The sequence below is a fragment of the Protopterus annectens genome, chromosome 6.part1 (genome assembly GCF_019279795.1).
Source record: "Protopterus annectens isolate FY-2018-M chromosome 6.part1, PAN1.0, whole genome shotgun sequence".
In the NCBI taxonomy this organism is placed as follows: Eukaryota; Metazoa; Chordata; order Ceratodontiformes; family Protopteridae; genus Protopterus; species Protopterus annectens.
This window is the reverse complement of record NC_056738.1, coordinates 152,116,650-152,137,321: the sequence shown is the minus strand read 5'-3', so window position 1 is coordinate 152,137,321 and position 20,672 is coordinate 152,116,650. Positions and strand designations below refer to the sequence as shown.

At 35.2% G+C, this 20,672-nt stretch overlaps 1 protein-coding gene across 2 annotated transcripts in view; it reads left to right on the top strand.

Annotated features, from left to right (window-relative positions):
- Window positions 1–20,672, top strand: part of CERS6 (ceramide synthase 6) — a 1,480,586-nt gene that overhangs the window by 1,215,136 nt on the left and 244,778 nt on the right. For both annotated transcript variants that reach the window (XM_044075592.1, XM_044075593.1), the window contains exon 7: window positions 5,881–6,009. In XM_044075592.1, coding sequence (XP_043931527.1) covers window positions 5,881–6,009 — 129 coding nt within the window. The remainder of the gene's footprint in view (window positions 1–5,880; window positions 6,010–20,672) is intronic.

Genomic DNA, 20,672 nt, shown 5'->3' with positions numbered 1-20,672 from the left:
GGTACACCACCACAAGCTTGCACTGTGTCACAGTGATAAAAACACTTTATTCAAATAAAAACAATAAAAATGTTAAAAACACATGAAATTCCCAGCTGAGATAAGTGCTTTCAGCTTCTTAAGCTTTCTTCAGATCATCATGATGATCTGTCGAGGATCAGTGGTCAGCTTGTGCTGTTTCTTTGTGGACAGATTGTCCCCTTTGGGGGGAATACCTCTATTTAATAAATTAGCTGTTTAAAATAACTTTCATGAAGAGGAAAGTACAAATAAAGTAGGAGTTTGTGTTTTTATGTGCTGTCACAAAACTTTACTGTGCTTTTAAACAGAAGTGCTCTTTCTTCCTGTCAGTTTAAAAGTTGTTCAAAGTAACTGGAAACAATTTTGCCATTAAGAAATGTTGTTTGTTTTACTTTGTGGGGCTGGTAAAGTCTTTTAAAGTACTTTTCACTGTGTTTGTCTAGAAAAAAATTGACTTTTAAAGATTTTTTTTTATTTTTACTGGCATTTGCTGGTTGTTTTCCCTTGGAAAGAGGCATCATTTTTGGCTTGACCATGGAACAAATTGTTGGTCCCATAGTTGATCTTTCTTCTGCCAAGAAAAGAAACAGTTAAGCAAACAGCCTTTGCCACTACAGCAGGCTAGCAATTTGCCTCAGTCATAGATGGATTACTCTACTGTGACCACTTGTTGTACCTCAGACCACTCATCTTTTACCTCAAATCCTTGTGGTGTAGCACGTAGAGCCACTGTGGACCAGGGATTAGCTACATCCTCTGTGGCTGCTGGAGTCCTCTCAGTGGGCAAGGCAGAGTTATGCTTGTTGGTCCTGGATGAGGGAACAGGATAGGCTACCCTGTTTTGTCAGAATGTTGTTCCCATCCCTAGCAACGCTGCTGCTGCCACTAATAACACTGTTGGTCCCTTTTCTCCTGTCAAAAAAGAAGCAGAAAGCTAAGCACATATGTACTCCTCCTCAAACTTCCTTCGACAGGAGTAGTTTGCTGGCTTTGGCTCAGGGTTTAATTCATGCTGTTGATCCTTCTTGTAAGGTAGTTTCTGGTAAAAGAACAAGGGGTGTATTTTTCCTGAAAAGATCCAAGATTCTGAATCTGGATAGGTGGATGAAGGTACAGGTACAGGATTTTCTCTTCAGATTTCTTATTCAGACTCAAGGGAGACCTCGGTTTTTGATTCTCCGTGGGGGGATGTCTTTCTCTGAGACAATTTATAAAATGTGCCATTGTTTTCAGAGGGAAAACACTGAGGTTTCTCAGTCCCTCAGAAAATACTGTGAACTGTCAGAGAAGGAATTTCCAGAACATGGACCTATTCCTCCAGTTTTGCCTGCCTTAGAGGATGTGCATGTTACTGCCTGCAGTTTTCCTGACAGTCAGCCAGACGCCCCTAAAAAGGCAGATAGGATGAATAAAGTACCTCAAGCTTTTAAGTTTATATGCACTCCTCACAAATCTGATCTAGAAGCTGTAGCTTTAGCTAATTTTTCTGCTGCTAAACATAAATAATTCCAATCCTGTTATTTCTGATAAGGACTGGAAGATTATTGGTAAGTATGGGAAAAGTGTATGCTTCTGCAACTTTGATTTTCAGAATTTTGATCTGTCACGCTCATATGTTAAGTTTGTCCTGACTAATTGTGAAAGTTTGAGGAATGTTTTGTCTACAGTTTCTTCTTGTGAGGAAAAATCTGATTTAATATTATTTTCTTCTGTTGTTCAAGTCACTACTTATTGTATACAGTGTGTTATGATTTTGTTGTTACTTCAAGGACTATAGCAACTGGTATTGTTTTGAGGATGTTTTCATGACTGCATTCTCAGAACCTCCCAGATAATATTAAAAATAATATTTTAAATTCACCTTTTTCTAGAGATTTACTTTTTGGACCATCTTCCACAGAATGATAAAAATGTGATGAGGTTTAAGATGATACACAAAATCCAATTTTTAGCCCTCCTTTTCCAAATGCTCCAAGGGATTCATTAATTCCTCATCCAAGTTTGATAAGAAACAAAATAAACAGTCTAAACAAAATGCAGGTAAACAGCACTTTAAGAAGTTTCAAGGGGGTTCCAAGAAGAATTCAATGAATTCTCCAAACCATGGACAGTTCGATATGTCAGAATGACTAATCATGAGACTTTATTCTCCATTCACACCCTGACACATAGTTTTGTCTTCCAGAATGTCTGAATCTTCACTTTTCTCTTTTTCAACAGATAGCTTCAGACATAGTTTCAGACAATCTGGTTCTGAAGATCATTCATCAAGGTTACAGATGGCAATGGGAGGAAATTGCTCCATTTTGGTAGGGGGGGGGGGTAATTCTTCAACTTCCAGACCAAGCTCTCTTATTTCACTTGTCCATCACATGCTGTGATAGAACCAGTTTCTCTTTCCCTGGTGGGAAAGGGGTTTTATTCAAGGATGTTTCTGCTACCAAAGAAAGCAAATATTTGGAGACTAGTTCTGGATCTCTCCTTCATAAACCTGTTTGTGATAGTCCCCAAGTTCAACATGTCACTTCACGTCTTACCTCTTCTTTCTCATTCAAGTTTCTGGTAACACTAAATTTAAAAGATGCTTTTGGTGTATCTGGATTGCATTGTCATTTTTCTGCTTTACCCTTTGGACTATCCACTGCACCAAGAGTGTTCACAAATGGACTACTTCCAGTTATAGCTCATTGTGGGCTAAAAGGTATCCACATTTTACATATTTAGATGTCCTGCTTATCTTTGCAGAGATTTTGTCAGTGTGTCAGGAATCTCTCCTTTTTGGGTGAGAGGTCTTTTACATACGCTGGGATTCCAAGAGAACATTCAAAACTCTGCTCATGCTTAATTGTATCCTATTCATTCCACTACCAAATTGTATGTGTATATGCTTTTTTTTAATTACATTTGTAGTAGTATTTGATTTGATGTTCCTTAATCCTCTGGAGATTTTCTTCATGGGCCTCCACTGAAAATGGGTATTAATCACACAGCCGGACTTTTCTAGTAAACAAATTTCAATAACTAAAGTAAGTCTTTCTTGACTCCTCACAGGATTACATTTCTGGTATGTCAATTAGATCCACAGTTCAAAGAACTTTTCTTCCATAAGAAAAATATATCTATATCTAAATCTATTTATAGGGTTTTTCCACGCAGAATTAGGCCACTGCGAGTGAATACCTCAATATTTTGGGTTTCATGGCTTCTATGATTCTAATGATATCCCTGGCAAGACTCCATATGAAAAAGACACAGTGGAATATCTGAAGTCTCTTTGGTACACGCACAAATACCCTTTGTCTTTTCAAATCCCAGTGCTCAGGTCTGTCAGAAGAGAAATCACTTGGTGGAGACAACAGATATCCCTAAAGCCAGGTCTCCTCTTCTCCCTCCCTGTTCCAAACCAGTTAGTCACCACAGATGCCTTGGGTGTTGCTTGGGGAGCAGTTTTAAGATAAAAGTGCAAGGTGTGTAGGACACTAAGTACAGACACAAGCCATGATCAATGCACTTAACTCTCTGAATAATCTTTGATCCCCAAGGCCTCTTCATGTTGTTACAATGCCACAGTCATGCGGTACATCAGTAAGCAAGGGAGAACCAGGTCATTCCCCTTTGCAGGCTAGCCATGTTACCTTGTGATATAGCTTCAAAGCACAATCTCACACTACAGGTATCCTGTGTTCTGTCAGAGCAAAACTGCATGGCAGACAGACTAAGCAGGACAAAGCCAGGCCCTCACAATTGGAAATAGATCAGGGGAGTCTCCCAAGATTTGATCCATCTGTAAAGAGTTCCTCAAGTAGACATCTTTGCCTCATCTCTGAACAATTAGCTGGCAAGTTTCTGGTCCAGGACTCCATACAGAAAGGCCTGGAAAACAGATGCCTTTTCATTCCCTTTCTTTGGGCTAGAATGCTCCTGTATGCTTTCTCACCCTATCCATTATTATCCATGGTGCTTCTGAAGATTTAGAAGGAATCCCCCAAGATCATTGTGGTGACTCCCTTCTGGCCTGTGTGACCCTGGTTCTCCCTTCTTTTTGAAATTTCCAGAGGCAATTAACACAAGCTTCCTCATAGACTGGATTTACTCACACAAGAACAGAGGTGTTTGATACACCCCAACATCAATCGACTTCAGTTGACTTCCTGGATGATAGGGTCTTAACTCCTTTTAGGGACCTCTTTACTGTGAATGTACAGCAGGTACTAATGGAGAAAAAAAATCATATATTAGCAAATGGAAAGGATTTTCTAATTGGTGCCAACACTCATTCAGGGCTAGTTGTTATCTGGTTTTACAATATTTGTGTGAGTTACTATCCTACGACCTTTCTTACTACTTTATCAAGGTTCATTTGTCAGCCATTTCAGCATTTCTGCCCATAGATCCTCCTCTTTCAATGCAGTCTCATGTCAAAATGCCCTTGAAAGGGGTTTGCATAAGAGTTATCCAAGAAAGCTGGTGGCCCCTCCTTGAGATCTTAATTTTGTGTTAGATAAGCTAATACTTGCTCCATTTGAACCAGCTAATCTGGCTTTCTTAACACCAAAAACAGTTTTACTAATTGCTCTGACCTTTCCAAGAAGAGTATCTGAGTTGAAATCTCTTACGATGAGTCAATCCTACTTTATTTTTCCACATAGACAAGTATTCTTTGAGAACTAATCCTTCTTTTATGTCTAAAGTTTTGTTTGAGTTTACTTTAATCCAAACTATCCATCTTCCTGTTTTCTTTCCTGAACCCAAAAATGAAGGAGATATGACACTCCATACCTTGGATTTCCACAAAAAAAACTTAAGTACGGCCTTGTTATCTAAGGCTATTATCTTTTGTTATAATCACCGCAATGAAATGATTCTAGGCGTGGTCAAGGCCCACTCTGCCTGGGCCTTTGCTTCATCTCCAGCTTTTTGGAAAGGGTTGGATTCTAGAAGGAGCAACTTGGTCCTCTGTACATACTTTTACAAAGGACTATAAGCTTGATTCCTTCTGTAAGTCTAGATCAGGCTTTCCAAGGACTATTCTCAAGGGGCTGCCGGATTCTGCTCCTAACATCTTCTAAATGTAGTAAGCTAGATAAAGCTACTGCAACAGTGATCGGCATGATGGACATATTACAGTTGTGTAAGTAAGCTTACCATAACAGTAGATGTTTGAGTGATCACTGCTGCAGTAGCTGCTTCCTCTTGCTTTTTGGTATGTTATTTATGCCAGGGGTGTGCATATTTATTTTTTGTTCCTCCCAGCATTTTTCTTTCTGGGCTCAGCCTCCCTCACTCTCTCTGCTGGCAGAAAAGCTCAGAAGGGCTCGGTGCCCAAACTTGTTTTTTAGTCAGCTTAGCTTGAGTTACCAGACAATTTGGGCACATGGAAGGTGCCCTGAAGTTTTGGAAGCTGGCTGGCTGTTATATCCTTGGCAAGATACAACTCCTATAACTAAGGCTACTAAAGCAGTAATATGAACATCTACTGTTACGGTAAGTTTATTTACACAACTGTACTTGCAATTTATTTTCTGTTTAAAGACTGGTATCTCATCCAGAAATTGTTTTTCTACCTTGTACTCACTTTCTGTGAGTATTGTATCCAGCTTTCTTGTAACCCTGTAATTGATAAACATGATACTGGAAAATGTTTTTCCTTGTATGTAACATTTCAGTAATGTTTTAAAAAATAGTTTCCTGTAGAACTTTGTTTTTTTTTTGTGATAAGATGCCGTGAAATAACACTTCTGCTATCCGTGTTTCCATTTCAGAAAAAAAAGCATAATCATCTTTTAGACTGAAAAAATTAACTTTTAATTTTTCACCGGTTTTATGCATATATTTATTTACTCTCTTTTGTCTTGACAGGACTTTCTGATCATGTTCTTGCATCATATTTCAACAGTTTCTCTAATATCATTTTCTTATGTAAACAATATGGTGCGGGTCGGAACCTTGGTCATGTGCCTTCATGATGCAGCTGATGGCCTGCTAGAGGTGAGATATCTCTTTAATGTGTCTGTCTAGGATTATGAACAGAGACTGTAGGTTAACAAATACACTAACATTTCAAAATGGTTTGTCATTTACATGTAAGTTTATAATAAGTTTCCAGAGTTTGACACAGACACACACACACACACACACACACACACACACACACACACACACACACACACACACACACACACACACACAGATAAAAGCCAGCACTTGTAGTGTTGATGGATAAAGCCCTACATACAGCCTGGATGACGCAAGTCCATTTAGTGGCTTGCACACTTGAGTGAGCTGGCAGTGGAGGATGGGAGTGAGTGGCTGCTGCCCACTCATCTGAGCTTTGATTTGCCAGTTGGATGACCCCCCAGCAGGATCATTAAGTGTTGCACCTGTGAAGCATATGCCTGTGAGCACATCCTGCCTATGTGCTTTAACATGTAGGTGAGAGTGCACTCAGAGCAAAAAGCTTTCATGTGGGATGATGTGTTCCATAGGGTTTGGGGGGCAGAGATAGGCCACCCCACAGATCTGGAAGATGTCCAGCTTCCTAACATACTCTTACCCATAGGGGAAATTTAATGATGTGATGAGCCTCCCCACAGGAAATACCATCAATATAACTCCCCCTACTATCACTAGGGAACAGATCTACAATGCTGTCTCTAATGGCAAGAACACTGCATCAATGGGCCATGACAATATCCCAGGTTGCCTTCTAAATAGCATGAAGCATAACATATCAGACCCTCTGGAATCACTATTTAACCATAGCCTCCAAACAGGCTTCATGCCTCATGAATAAAGAACAAGACAGTCATTCCACTGTACAAATGTGGGTCATCTACAGACCATGGAAAATACAGACCCATAAGTCTCACTAGTCTCATGTGCAAAACAATGGAAGGAATTCTCATGGAAATGATCAGTAATGACATAGGAAACTACTAGACACTGGACCTTACCTAGTTTGGTTTTGTCAAGGGTAGGGCATGCCTACTCATCCTGGTGGACTTCTTTGAGAAGGATGCCAAAGGAATTGATGATGGAAGAATGGTTCACACTGCCTACTTTGACCTGGCCAAGGCATTTGACACAATGTTCCACTTTGGGCATTGTTGACAAACTCAAGACTTGGACATGTACCCTTATGTCACCTGGTGGATAGCCATCTAGCTCACAGACATAACCCAGATGGTCAGAATTGGAGAGTCCACCTCTACAAAGAGACCAGTCACAAGTGGAGTCCCTCAGGGATCTGTCCTGGGGCTGCTGATTTTTGCCATCTATGTCTCATAAGTCAAGGCCAATATCAAGGGTCTCTGGCTGGCCAAATTTGCAGGTGATTGTTTCTTCACTAAAATAATACAGGGTGTAAGTAATAAGTTCTATGCAAACCACCTCAAAGCCCTATTCCTGTATTCCATTTTCTACATGCTTTTGAAGGGAGATCAATGCCTGGCATACAAGGCAATTTTGGACTCCAATCTGATGGACCTTTTGCATGTCTGCAAAACAAACAGCATTAGAATTGGCCCATTCTAGAGACATAAACATTGCCTGTGATATGAATAGGACTTGATGGAGAGACAGCTGTGTATCGCAGAAACTGCCCCTTATCTGAAACAGGCTTCCCATCCACGTGAAGAAGAGTTTCTCCCTAACCCAGTTCAAGTGTAACATGGACAGTTGGATGGGGAACAGGAAATCCATCCCTGGTCTGACACGTATATCTCCAATGGGCACATGGTAAATGGTTAATCAACCAGATCCCCCCTATAAATGTTGCATCTTCCAAGCCCCTGTTTACACTTGTCAGAGATTTGGGATGCATGAATAGCCTTAAGTTCCCCAGTGGTCATTAGCCTAGAACACAGCTATGAACCTATGAATCTAAAAACGTATCATAAAATGTCATATATAAGCCGTAGGTGCCTGGCTGTTTCCCAGATAGAACAGGTGGGACAATTGAATAGGTAGTACAGTCATCCTGTAGGTTTACAGGGGGATTAATATATATCTCTAAAAGAAAACAGAAAACTGTTCAGTATCGACTTAATGAAAGTAATGCCCTGTTCCCCACTGCAGTGCGATCCTAGAGTTAGTATATATATTAGGGGGAGTGTGTGTGGGGCACAGCCCCCTGCATAGTTTGGGTATATATATTGTCTTCTGGAAAAATCTATTAATTCAACTTGTAAGTATCCATGTTTATGGTTTATAATGCTTAAAATAGGTGGGAGGCTATGCCCTCCACCCCCACCCCAATGTCGGTGGCAGTGCCCCCCCCCCCCTTACTACATATACTAACTCCAGGATTGCATTACAGTGGGGAACAGGGCATATACCTTTCTACGAAATGAGTTTCAGTCAAATGAGTTTCAGTGAAATGAGTTTTCAGTGAAATGAGCTTTCAACAAAATGAGTGTCAGTAAAGAAGAAAGATATGAGAAGATTTTTGTCTCTGGCTTTGGCTACAGTGTGGGAGAAGGATAGGAGAGCAGTGGTGGTACTATGATTGGGTCTGAAGCCATGTTTGGTAGGGGTGAGAAGATTCTTGTTGATTAGGTGTTCAGAAGACGTTTGTGAATACATTTTTCAAGGATTTTGGACAGTGGGGAGAGAATGGCGATGGGTCTGTAGTTAGATGAGTCTGTGGAGTTACCTCCTTTGTGTAGTGGTACGGTGAAAAAGGATTTCCAAATGTCAGAGACAGTGGCTTCTTGGATGGATCTGTTTGAGGATTGAGACAGGATAGGCTATAGAGGAGGCCGCAAGTTTGAGGAAGTGGGGAGGAAGGTTGTCAGAGGCGGGAAAGCATGGTTTGAGTTTTAGTAAAAGGAACTTTATGTAAGCAGTGGAGACAAGGTTGAGAGATAAAGGAGTGGTCTTGGTAGTAGTATGTGTAGTGTGAGGGGTGTTTTGTCTTCGGCAGGTTTGAGTTAGTTTTTGAATTGATTCAATAAAGTGGGTATTAAGATAAGGTGTCAGTTTCTTGGGGAGCTTTACTGGGGAAGGGATTGGGGACGGTAGGTTGACCAGGGTGTGGAATTTTATGCATGGTGTGCCAGAATTTCTTTGGTTTGGACTTTTGTGTAGACTGTGTATCATAATAGAATTTTTTTCTTTTCATTATTGATTCGTTTTTTTTGAAAGGTTTCGAAGTTCTTTGTATTTTTGAAAAGTAGTTGCAGATTTGTTTTTTAGATATTGTTTCCAGTAACTGTATCTCTGTTTCACGAGAGTTAGAGTGTCTTTAGGGAGACAAGGAGAATAGGATGATTTGATCCTTACTTTTCGTAGAGGAGCTAAGGAGTGAAAGATATCAAGGAATGTGCAATTAAATTGTAGCTCTGTGGCATTAAGGGGAAGGTATTTCAGGTAGGACTAGTTAATGGCAGAGAGCCTGTCATTGAAGGCTACAGCATTAAATGAAGAAAGATTGTGCTTTTCTCTAATATGGTGGAAGATGGGTAATTGAGGGGCATGTCCTATGACTTGAGTAAGGAGGTGGTCACTTAGGGAGTCAGGTAGTGTTCTGGGGTTGTGATATACGGTAGGCTCGGAGTTAAGAATCCATTCCAAAGTGGAGCAGTTTTTGTTTTTATTGTTAAAATGGGTAGGAGTTGATATAAGTTGATGGAAACAATGAAGGTTAATATGGTGGGAGGGTGAGGTGGTAGATAGTGTTTGCCAGTCAATATTAACGTTGCCAGGTAGTAAGGTCTCATAGGAGATATGTTGTTTCTGGGTGATATATATATATATATATATATATATATATATATATATATATATATATATATATATATAGATAGATAGATATATATAGATAGATATATAGATATATATGTATATTTATATATATATATATATAGATAGATAGATATATATATATATATATATATATATATATATATATATATATATATATATATATCTATCTATATATCTATCTATATATAGCTATGATGGCAAATTTCTTGTGAGGGTTCAGGTGACAGTTAAGAAAAAGTAGTTCAGGGTAAACGTTAAGGTGTGATAAAGGTAGGGAGGATAGGTTGAGGAGGTCAGAGTACATAATTGTAACTCTTACACCTTTTTTAGTAGTTCTATCTAGGCAATACATATTGTAGTGGGGGGTGTAAGATTTCAATATCAGAGGTCTGAGGTTTTAACTAGGTTTCGGATAGGGCTATGATATGTGGGGAATACTGAGTGATCTAGGAGTGCAGCTCTGTGACTTTGTTAGAAAGACTCTGTATGTTTATTGCAGAAACATTGAGATGTTTAGCCAGGTTAATGTTTGTGGTGGTCGGGGTGGTAGGGCAAGGATTGGGGTGGATGTCTCCATCTAGTAGTAGGTTGTTTGAGAGAAGGTTTGGTTTAGTATAGTACAGATAGAGATATTAGGTTTATATTTAGGTTTGTGGGAAGATGTTGAGTTAGGGAATATTCTTTTTTTTTTCAAAACAAGTTTATTGTTTTAACATATAAGAGAAATATCATAACAATTTTATACAAATAATTAAAAATAGGTATTATTATAATATTCAACAAAACAACTAAAGTATTTACAAAGACATCCACTACAATCAAATCAATTAATTAAACTAAAATACTGTGCAATTGAAATTAGAATTTTTTTAACAAATTTTGTAAATTATCCCATACAATAAAATGTGATGTTTTTCTAGTTGTTCTCATTCTAATTGTGCTTATTTCCATATGACACATTATATTCATAACATTTTTAAATTCATTGAACGAAGGAGGTGTATCTGAAATCCAATTTCTAGTTATTATTTTCCTAGCCACTGCTAGGATAGACCATAACAAGGGAAGCTTAATCTTTTTAACACATTGAGGTACAGGTGTGTTGAATAATATAAGAGACTTAGAAATAATGAAATTATCTGTAAAAAGAGCCTGCAAAAATTCATTAATTGACTTCCAGTATTCTTTCAACTTCATACAGTCATAAAACATATGAGCCCAGTCAGCATTAATTTCTACATTACATCTCTTACATAGATTATCTTTATTATTAATTTTATTCATCATCAAAGGTGTATAAAAAGATCTATGTAAAAATTTCCATGTATAAAGTCTCCAGACAATGGAAGATGTAGTTCTATAAGCAGATTCCAATATATATTGTTTATCTTGTTGAGTTGGTGGGTCCCCATTAATAGAGGTGAAATAATTCCAGTATGAATCTACATTGTAAAAAGTTTCTTGTCTGATAATTTTATATATATATGAAAGTTTACCTTTATCAGAAACTTTATGCTGTAAATTTATTATCAAGTAATCAATCAGTTTTGGAATAGATTCTTTAACTGTTATAGACATTAGATCTATTCTATCAATGAGATGTTGTCTAAAGATCTGAACCTCTAACCAGCAAGTTTCTCTTAGATCAAATTCTTGTTTTAAGAAATCTAGATTTTATTTTTTAAATTTCCCTAACAATTTTAACTTTTTAAATGCCTTATTTTTAAAAACCCTGATTTTTTTAAAGGTACAAAAATTCCATTCCAATTATTGGGTTAAAAGTAAATTTAAAATTTAATTTCCCATATGTTTAGGTTAAGGGGGAAAAATTCCTTTAGCAATAAAAGGGTTTATAAAATTTTATTGTAAGGAATTTCTAATATACTAATTACCCATAACTTTTATTTTTTTTTGATTAATTTATTTATTTTAAAAAATTTGGAAATTTTTTTAAAAGGGGGGAAAATCCCCGGGCCAAAATTTTTTTAAAATATTATTAAAAGTTTTTTATTTGGTTTATTTCGGTTTTTTTGATTTAAGTTTTTTTTTTAAAAAAAAATTTTTAATTTTAAATTTTTTAAAATTTTCTTTTTATTTTTTTAAATCAAAAAATTTTTAGACTTTTGGCTTTTTTAAAAAAAAAGAAAATTTAGTTTTTCCTTTTTGGCCCTTGGAATGGAAAAAAAAAAATAACATATAAAAAAAAAAAAAAAAAAAAAAAAAAAAAAAAAAAAAAAAGAAAAATAAAAAAAAAAAAAAAAAAAAAAAAAAAAAAAAAAAAAAATAAAAAAAAAAAAAAAAAAAAAAAAAAAAAAAAAAAAAAAAAAAAAAAAAAAAAAAAAAAAAAAAAAAAAAAAATTTTTTTTTTTTTTTTTTTTTTTTTTTTTTTTTTTTTTTTTTTTTTTTTTTTTTTTTTTTTTTGTTTTTTTTTTTTTTTTTTTTTTTTTTTTTTTTTTTTTTTTTTTTTTTTTTTTTTTTTTTTTTTTTTTTTTTTTTTCTTTTTTTTTTTTTTTTTTTTTTTTTTTTTTTTTTTTTTTTTTTTTTTAAAAAAAAACAAAATTTCCAATCTTGGGCAAAAGTTGAATTTTTTTAAAAAATTGTTTTTTTTTATTTTTCTATTTCAAAACCCTCTATGTCAGTACTGTTTCTAATCAAATTAGCCCAAGGCTCCATTACTAAACTGAATAATTGTGGAGAAAGTGCACATCCTTGTTTTGTACCTTTTACAATGGGTATTTTTTGTGATACATATGTTCCTACCTTAATATAAGCCAGCGTTCCTTTGTATAAATGCTCAATTAGATTTACAAATGCATCAGAAAAATTTGTGCATTTCATAAAGGAAAAAAGATAGTCCGAACTTACTGAAACAAATGCTGAACTAATAAGAAGACTAATAAGTGTTAAATCTTTCTTTTTCCTATATGCAAAATGAATTAAAGTTAAAGTTCATGTTAAATAATCAAAAGAATTACTATTTACAATGAAGCCTGTCTGATCTATATCTATAATCCCAAATTTTCTTCAATCTATCAGCAAAAATACTCATAAACATTTTATAATCAACATTAAGTAATGAGTTTATATGAAGAACATCTAGTTGGATCTTTATTAGGTTTTAAAATTGGTGAAATAAATGTATATTGCCAAGATGGGGGTTATTAACTCAGTTTCCAAAATAAAAACCTTATGTATTAATGAATATGTATTTTAGAAAGGATTTTATATATCTCTGGTATAATACCATCATTACCCGGTGCTTTGTTTGATTTAAGCTTATTTATTTGTGTAATAACTTCTGTATATGAAATACTCTTGTCCAATAGTTTAATCTGTTGTTTATTGTTTTTTTATTCATGTTTGTGGTTATAAACTCCTTTATTTTATCTTTAGGTTCCATGTTAATGTTTTATGGTTAATCTTGTGAAAGTGATTTCTAAATTCATCAGTATTTCTGGTATACTAGAAACATTCTTCTTTTCCTTAGAGAAAAGTTTTCTTTGATGTGTTTTTGTTTATTCAATTTTTTGGTTTTATTTTTAAGTCTATGTAAGTATTTGGGGCTTATTGAATAAGAAAAAAACTTGTATTTCTCTAAAGTTATTTTAACTTTATGAGTTAAAATTTCTTTGTATTTCTCATTTAGTTTGTTTATTTCTTCAATAACTTTCTTGTCCATAATATTTTCTTTATTATTATGTTTATAAGAGTCTAATTTACTTTGAATATCTAACAATTCCTTATCCCAAGATTTCCTTTTATTATTATACCATCTGATACTTTGTCCATATAGATATGATTTTAAGGCATCCCAAACATAACAATGGAGACTTCAGGAGTATTATTTATGTATAAAAAATGTTGTACATCTGAAAGTATATATTCTTTATAGTCTTTTAGTTGAGTTAAGTATGCTGGTACCCTTTTTGATCTGAACATTATGAGTATTTTTATCATGAATTCAAAAAAAATTGAATTATGATCAGATATAGGACATGAAATGATTTTGGAATTAATTAAATCTGTTACCCTCTGGTTAGAAATAAAGACCCTATCTATTTTTAATAATTTTGATTGTTAGAAAAAAGGTTATGGTAATTTTTAATTTTCTATTTTTAATATCATTCAAATGATAAAATTAAAAACATTTAAATTTTTCATTTGATTAATTTTCTTTCTATATTATATCACTTTCAGAGTTAAATTAAAATACCGCTAAAAAAATATCTCCTTAAGAAGAATTCTTTAAGATGATTTTATTTTAAACCAATTTAGGATCCAATAACAAATTAAAGTTAAGTCTTCCCTTAATTTTTATTTAAATACAAAAATTCCCTTTGATTGATAAGATTAATGGGTTTTAGGAATGGGCATATTTTATTCCCAAAAAAAAATCTTTTTCATTTTCCAATAAAATATGTATAAATTTTTCTAGTTTTTAAAACTTTTTAAAACTTAGGGGGGGGGGGGAAAAAAAAAAAAAAAAAAAAAAAATAGGTTTTTAAAAATTTGCAAAAAAAAATCAAAAAAAATTAACCCCCTTTTTCCCCCTTTTTTTTTTTTTTTAAGGCAAAGGCAAAAAATTAAAAAAAAAACCTCAAAAAAAAAAACTACCAAAAAAAACCTTTTTTTTCAATTTTAAAATACCCCAGTTTTTAAATTTAAACTGAAAAAAGGGTTTAAAAGTTTTCAATTCAATTATCTATCAAGACAAAAAATAAAATTTGGTAAAACAGCATCATATAAACTAAAATAAACTTTTTTTTAAAACGTTCATACTATTTTATAGATCATGTAATATATAACACTTGTATTCAATAGCATTCAAATAATCTTAATGTTAGAAATCAAGAGGAGAGAAAATTATTTTTAACATTCATTTAAAAAAAAACTTTTGGGTTATGATTCAGACATTACATATTAAGATGCATCTATTTTCTGTCATGTGAATTCTATCAACAGCTTCCAAAAAATCTTGAATTGTTTGTATATGAGCATTTACTTTAAAATCATTATTGTCAATAGAGTTAAAAAATTGTATTCATAAAAATTATTATAAATCATATTGCATAGTTATGCAGATTCTCAGAAACACCTGCTTTTTCTAAAAAAAAAACCAACACACACACACACACACACACACACACACACACACACACATATACACATAAAAAATACATAACATACACACACACACACACACACACGCACACACGCACACACACACAAATATATATATATATATATATATATATATATATATATATATATATATGATCTCACTGAGTTGTGTCTTTTTAACAGTATCCTTTTTCTGTTAGAATAAATCTGTCTGCTTTATACAAAATAATGCACACAAACACATTTAGAACCCGATTTTACAAACATTTAAACCCACTGCTTTAAAATATATCACATGACATTTCTTCCAGAATAGAGTTATAAGATTATTTATGTTTTTCAATCAGATGAATTAAATGAGTTATAGTAAAGTATATGTTTGGGACACAAATTTTAACACAGATTATTATGGTAAGTAGATTTTCAAAACATTTAAATAAATGTTTCATTTTTTGCCTTCTAAAATAAGACATTTACTTTCAAAAAAACTACATCATTTAAACTCATTATAACTGACATATTTTATGAACAGAGTATTTTTCCTGAATCTTTTTTCAGTGTGATAAGTCAATGTTTATACTAACTGCTTTCAGTTTCTCTGTGAGAATTCTATTTGAAGATTCTGAAGTAACTCAGACACTGTGCATGAGACAGCCCACATCCCAGATTGTCTCTCTTTAAAATTTTGGGGGAAAATTATTAAAACTAGTGACAAACATTCATTTAGCAGTGTAAATGCATCTAAACATGACAAAACCTTCCAATGTTTTCAGGTTATTACAGCCTCTATGTAAGTGAAATTAAGCCCAAAATTATTAATAAGAATAAAACTCACATTTTTCCCCAAATCAAATTTTTTACAAATCTTATTATTTACTGTGTCTATATGATCAAAAGCATTTCTATATATTAATAAAGAAAAGAAAAGAGAGAAAATAAAAAGGGGGAAAAAAAAAAAAATGTAAAAAAACTTAAGAAGTATATACAATGGAATTTACTTACTGTTTATATTAATAGAGTTTACACTTGTCAGAGATTTGGGATGCATGAATAGCCTTAAGTTCCCCAGTGGTCATTAGCCTAGAACACAGCTATGAACCTATGAATCTAAAAACGTATCATAAAATGTCATATATAAGCCGTAGGTGCCTGGCTGTTTCCCAGATAGAACAGGTGGGACAATTGAATAGGTAGTACAGTCATCCTGTAGGTTTACAGGGGGATTAATATATATCTCTAAAAGAAAACAGAAAACTGTTCAGTATCAACTTAATGAAAGTAATGCCCTGTTCCCCACTGTAGTGCGATCCTAGAGTTAGTATATATATTAGGGGGAGTGTGTGTGGGGCACAGCCCCCTGCATAGTTTGGGTATATATATTGTCTTCTGGAAAAATCTATTAATTCAACTTGTAAGTATCCATGTTTATGGTTTATAATGCTTAAAATAGGTGGGAGGCTATGCCCTCCACCCCCACCCCAATGTCGGTGGCAGTGCCCCCCCCCCCCTTACTACATATACTAACTCCAGGATTGCATTACAGTGGGGAACAGGGCATATACCTTTCTACGAAATGAGTTTCAGTCAAATGAGTTTCAGTGAAATGAGTTTTCAGTGAAATGAGCTTTCAACAAAATGAGTGTCAGTAAAGAAGAAAGATATGAGAAGATTTTTGTCTCTGGCTTTGGCTACAGTGTGGGAGAAGGATAGGAGAGCAGTGGTGGTACTATGATTGGGTCTGAAGCCATGTTTGGTAGGGGTGAGAAGATTCTTGTTGATTAGGTGTTCAGAAGACGCTTGTGAATACATTTTCAAGGATTTTGGACAGTGGGGAGAGAATGGCGATGGGTCTGTAGTTAGATGAGTCTGTGGAGTTACCTCCTTTGTGTAGTGAACGGTGAAAAGGATTTCCAAATGTCAGAGACAGTGGCTTCTTGGATGGATCTGTTTGAGGATTGAGACAGGATAGGCTATAGAGGAGGCCGCAAGTTTGAGGAAGTGGGGAGGAAGGTTGTCAGAGGCGGGAAAGCATGGTTTGAGTTTTAGTAAAAGGAACTTTATGTAAGCAGTGGAGACAAGGTTGAGAGATAAAGGAGTGGTCTTGGTAGTAGTATGTGTAGTGTGAGGGGTGTTTTGTCTTCGGCAGGTTTGAGTTAGTTTTTGAATTGATTCAATAAAGTGGGTATTAAGATAAGGTGTCAGTTTCTTGGGGAGCTTTACTGGGGAAGGGATTGGGGACGGTAGGTTGACCAGGGTGTGGAATTTTATGCATGGTGTGCCAGAATTTCTTTGGTTTGGACTTTTGTGTAGACTGTGTATCATAATAGAATTTTTTTCTTTTCATTATTGATTCGTTTTTTTTGAAAGGTTTCGAAGTTCTTTGTATTTTTGAAAAGTAGTTGCAGATTTGTTTTTTAGATATTGTTTCCAGTAACTGTATCTCTGTTTCACGAGAGTTAGAGTGTCTTTAGGGAGACAAGGAGAATAGGATGATTTGATCCTTACTTTCAGAGAGGAGCTAAGGAGTGAAAGATATCAAGGAATGTGCAATTAAATTGTAGCTCTGTGGCATTAAGGGGAAGGTATTTCAGGTAGGACTAGTTAATGGCAGAGAGCCTGTCATTGAAGGCTACAGCATTAAATGAAGAAAGATTGTGCTTTTCTCTAATATGGTGGAAGATGGGTAATTGAGGGGCATGTCCTATGACTTGAGTAAGGAGGTGGTCACTTAGGGAGTCAGGTAGTGTTCTGGGGTTGTGATATACGGTAGGCTCGGAGTTAAGAATCCATTCCAAAGTGGAGCAGTTTTTGTTTTTATTGTTAAAATGGGTAGGAGTTGATATAAGTTGATGGAAACAATGAAGGTTAATATGGTGGGAGGGTGAGGTGGTAGATAGTGTTTGCCAGTCAATATTAACGTTGCCAGGTAGTAAGGTCTCATAGGAGATATGTAGTAAAATCCAAAATAGGATAGATTCAGGAATAAGAATGTTGTTTCTGGGTGATATATATATATATATATATATATATATATATATATATATATATATATATATATATATATATATAGATAGATAGATATATATATATATATATAGCTATGATGGCAAATTTCTTGTGAGGGTTCAGGTGACAGTTAAGAAAAAGTAGTTCAGGGTAAACGTTAAGGTGTGATAAAGGTAGGGAGGATAGGTTGAGGAGGTCAGAGTACATAATTGTAACTCTTACACCTTTTTTAGTAGTTCTATCTAGGCAATACATATTGTAGTGGGGGGTGTAAGATTTCAATATCAGAGGTCTGAGGTTTTAACTAGGTTTCGGATAGGGCTATGATATGTGGGGAATACTGAGTGATCTAGGAGTGCAGCTCTGTGACTTTGTTAGAAAGACTCTGTATGTTTATTGCAGAAACATTGAGATGTTTAGCCAGGTTAATGTTTGTGGTGGTCGGGGTGGTAGGGCAAGGATTGGGGTGGATGTCTCCATCTAGTAGTAGGTTGTTTGAGAGAAGGTTTGGTTTAGTGTAGTACAGATAGAGATATTAGGTTTATATTTAGGTTTGTGGGAAGATGTTGAGTTAGGGAATATTCTGAGTCTGTGAAACTAAGAAAAGGATGTGTTGAAAAGAGAAAGGAAAACTGGGAAGGATGAGGAGGGCTCCTTGGAGAGCAGAGAAGTAGGGGCTGGATGAGATTAAGGTTAGTATGAAAGGCTGTGAGGAATGTTAGATATGTTAGTAGGATAGTTGAGATGAAGGGGGGGGGTTAGTGTAAGTGTGAGCCGTGATTAGTTCAAGGTTAAAGATGTGTGGTGCTAGGAGTATGAAATGAGAGTAGGAGAGGGTAATTTTGCAGGGGTGATAGGATACTATGAAGGTATATATAGAGAGAAGTAATAAAGCTGCAAGTAGTATTTGTAGTAGATAGGTGTTGCAGGAGAGGGAGGAGAGAATGGGATAGGAGGATAAGTAAAGAGGGGGTTGTGGTTGTGAATGTTGATACTGGATAATCTGGAGATGTGGGCGGGGCTGGTTCATGGTGCATTTGGTATAAATGTAGTGAAAGTGGGGGTGGGTGGGAATGATTGTAGGGTAGGGGAACAGAGTGAGCCCAAATGTAGTGAGGGTGAATGGAGTGGGTTGGACCAGCAGCCAATTGTGGTACATCTAATACAATGAAATCATATGAGTGTGTACGTATGCCGCTTCTACTGAGCAGTCCTTGAAGGTAAGTAAAATGCAACAGCCAAGTCTGGCTAAAATTAGCTAGTGAAGCAGGGCAGATATTTGCATAAATATGCAATGTATACAGCTTTTCCTGTATTAAAAAAAGATTAAATCAGGACAGACAAGCAATTACTTAGTATGTCGTAAGACTGTGCAGTTCACCTAAAGTGTAGAGCACATTATAAAAACAACGTGCTCTGCGTTCAGGTACTACGCTTTCATATCAACAGCTGCAAAGTATTATGCCATATAAATTACATGAACAAAAAATAGTGGCAATAATGTGTATAAGTCATAAATAATTGACTAGCTAGACCCAAATAGAGTGTTGTGCACAGTAAATACCAAAAAAAAGGGTAGAATTAATTTGCAGCATAACTGGGAGCCTGAGAGGAGAACGGCAGCAGGGAACAGTAAATTGAAAAATGGCACCTGTGTTCAGGTAGGCTAAATGACTTCTGGTAGGCCAACGTGGGAGGGATCAGCAACTAGTGTCAGCGCTCGCAGAAAACAATCAGTAAAGGTAGGAGAAAAAAAGAGAAAAGCATTTTGGGAAAGTTATCTTTTTCTGTATAAGCTGAGAATACTCAAGAATGGAGCATTCCGTGAAAAGCACAAAGAATGCCTGTGGATAGGCTCCACAGAATATATGAAGAGAGGAGAGAGAACTTGTAAACTGTCCCTCATTGTTTTAAAGCAGCTGTTGTCTATGAGTAGCCTTATCTGTAGGATAGTTAGGAATAATATGAGGCTAAAAATTTTAGTTGGCTAGGTTAATATGGTGGGGCAGGGGGACTAATCCCTAGCTGCCATGCTGCACAGGGTGACCCAAAAACACATTGCTGTGTACATTAGCTAGACTAAATTTAACAACTGTAGAATTTCAACTGAAAAATGTAAACAGACACCTATAAAATATGTAGCTGATATTTAAAATGCATGGTCCAGTACTTGTAGTCTTGGCTGAAGAGATAGCAGTCGCAAAGTGAGTAAACAGCAGAAATCAAACAAACCCTGTGAATGGGACTGGGATAGCTGGGTAGAGATAGTAAACCAGTATAGGCAAATCTCAAATTTAGAGATTCAAGAGTACAATCAGAAGGCAAATAAAACAAGTAAATACATAGGATGTGTACAGAAAAAAAAGTCAGATATATAGCCAACTAGATTTTGTAGTTGATTCTTACTAACAAATATTGACTCTGATTAATCTGAGAGGAGTATTAAGAATATAGAGGCAAACCTTTTCACAGATGGGTCACCAATTTCTTTTGTGCAGAGACATTACATGTTAATGAAGTATGTTCTGAAGAACAGCACAAGCAGTACAGGGCCCATTGTAAACTGTGCATTTACCAAAAGAAAAAAAAAGTCCAGTTGCTGAAGTACCATTGAGCGGCCAGACTTTCCTCTGTTAGTATATGCTACAGAGTCTTATGTCTCAACTGTCCATATTTTCCCAGAATGTCCAGTCTTTTGCCTCATAATTTTGGTCTGTTCCTCATAAAATTTGTGGGTTTCCAACAAATCACTGAGGAGC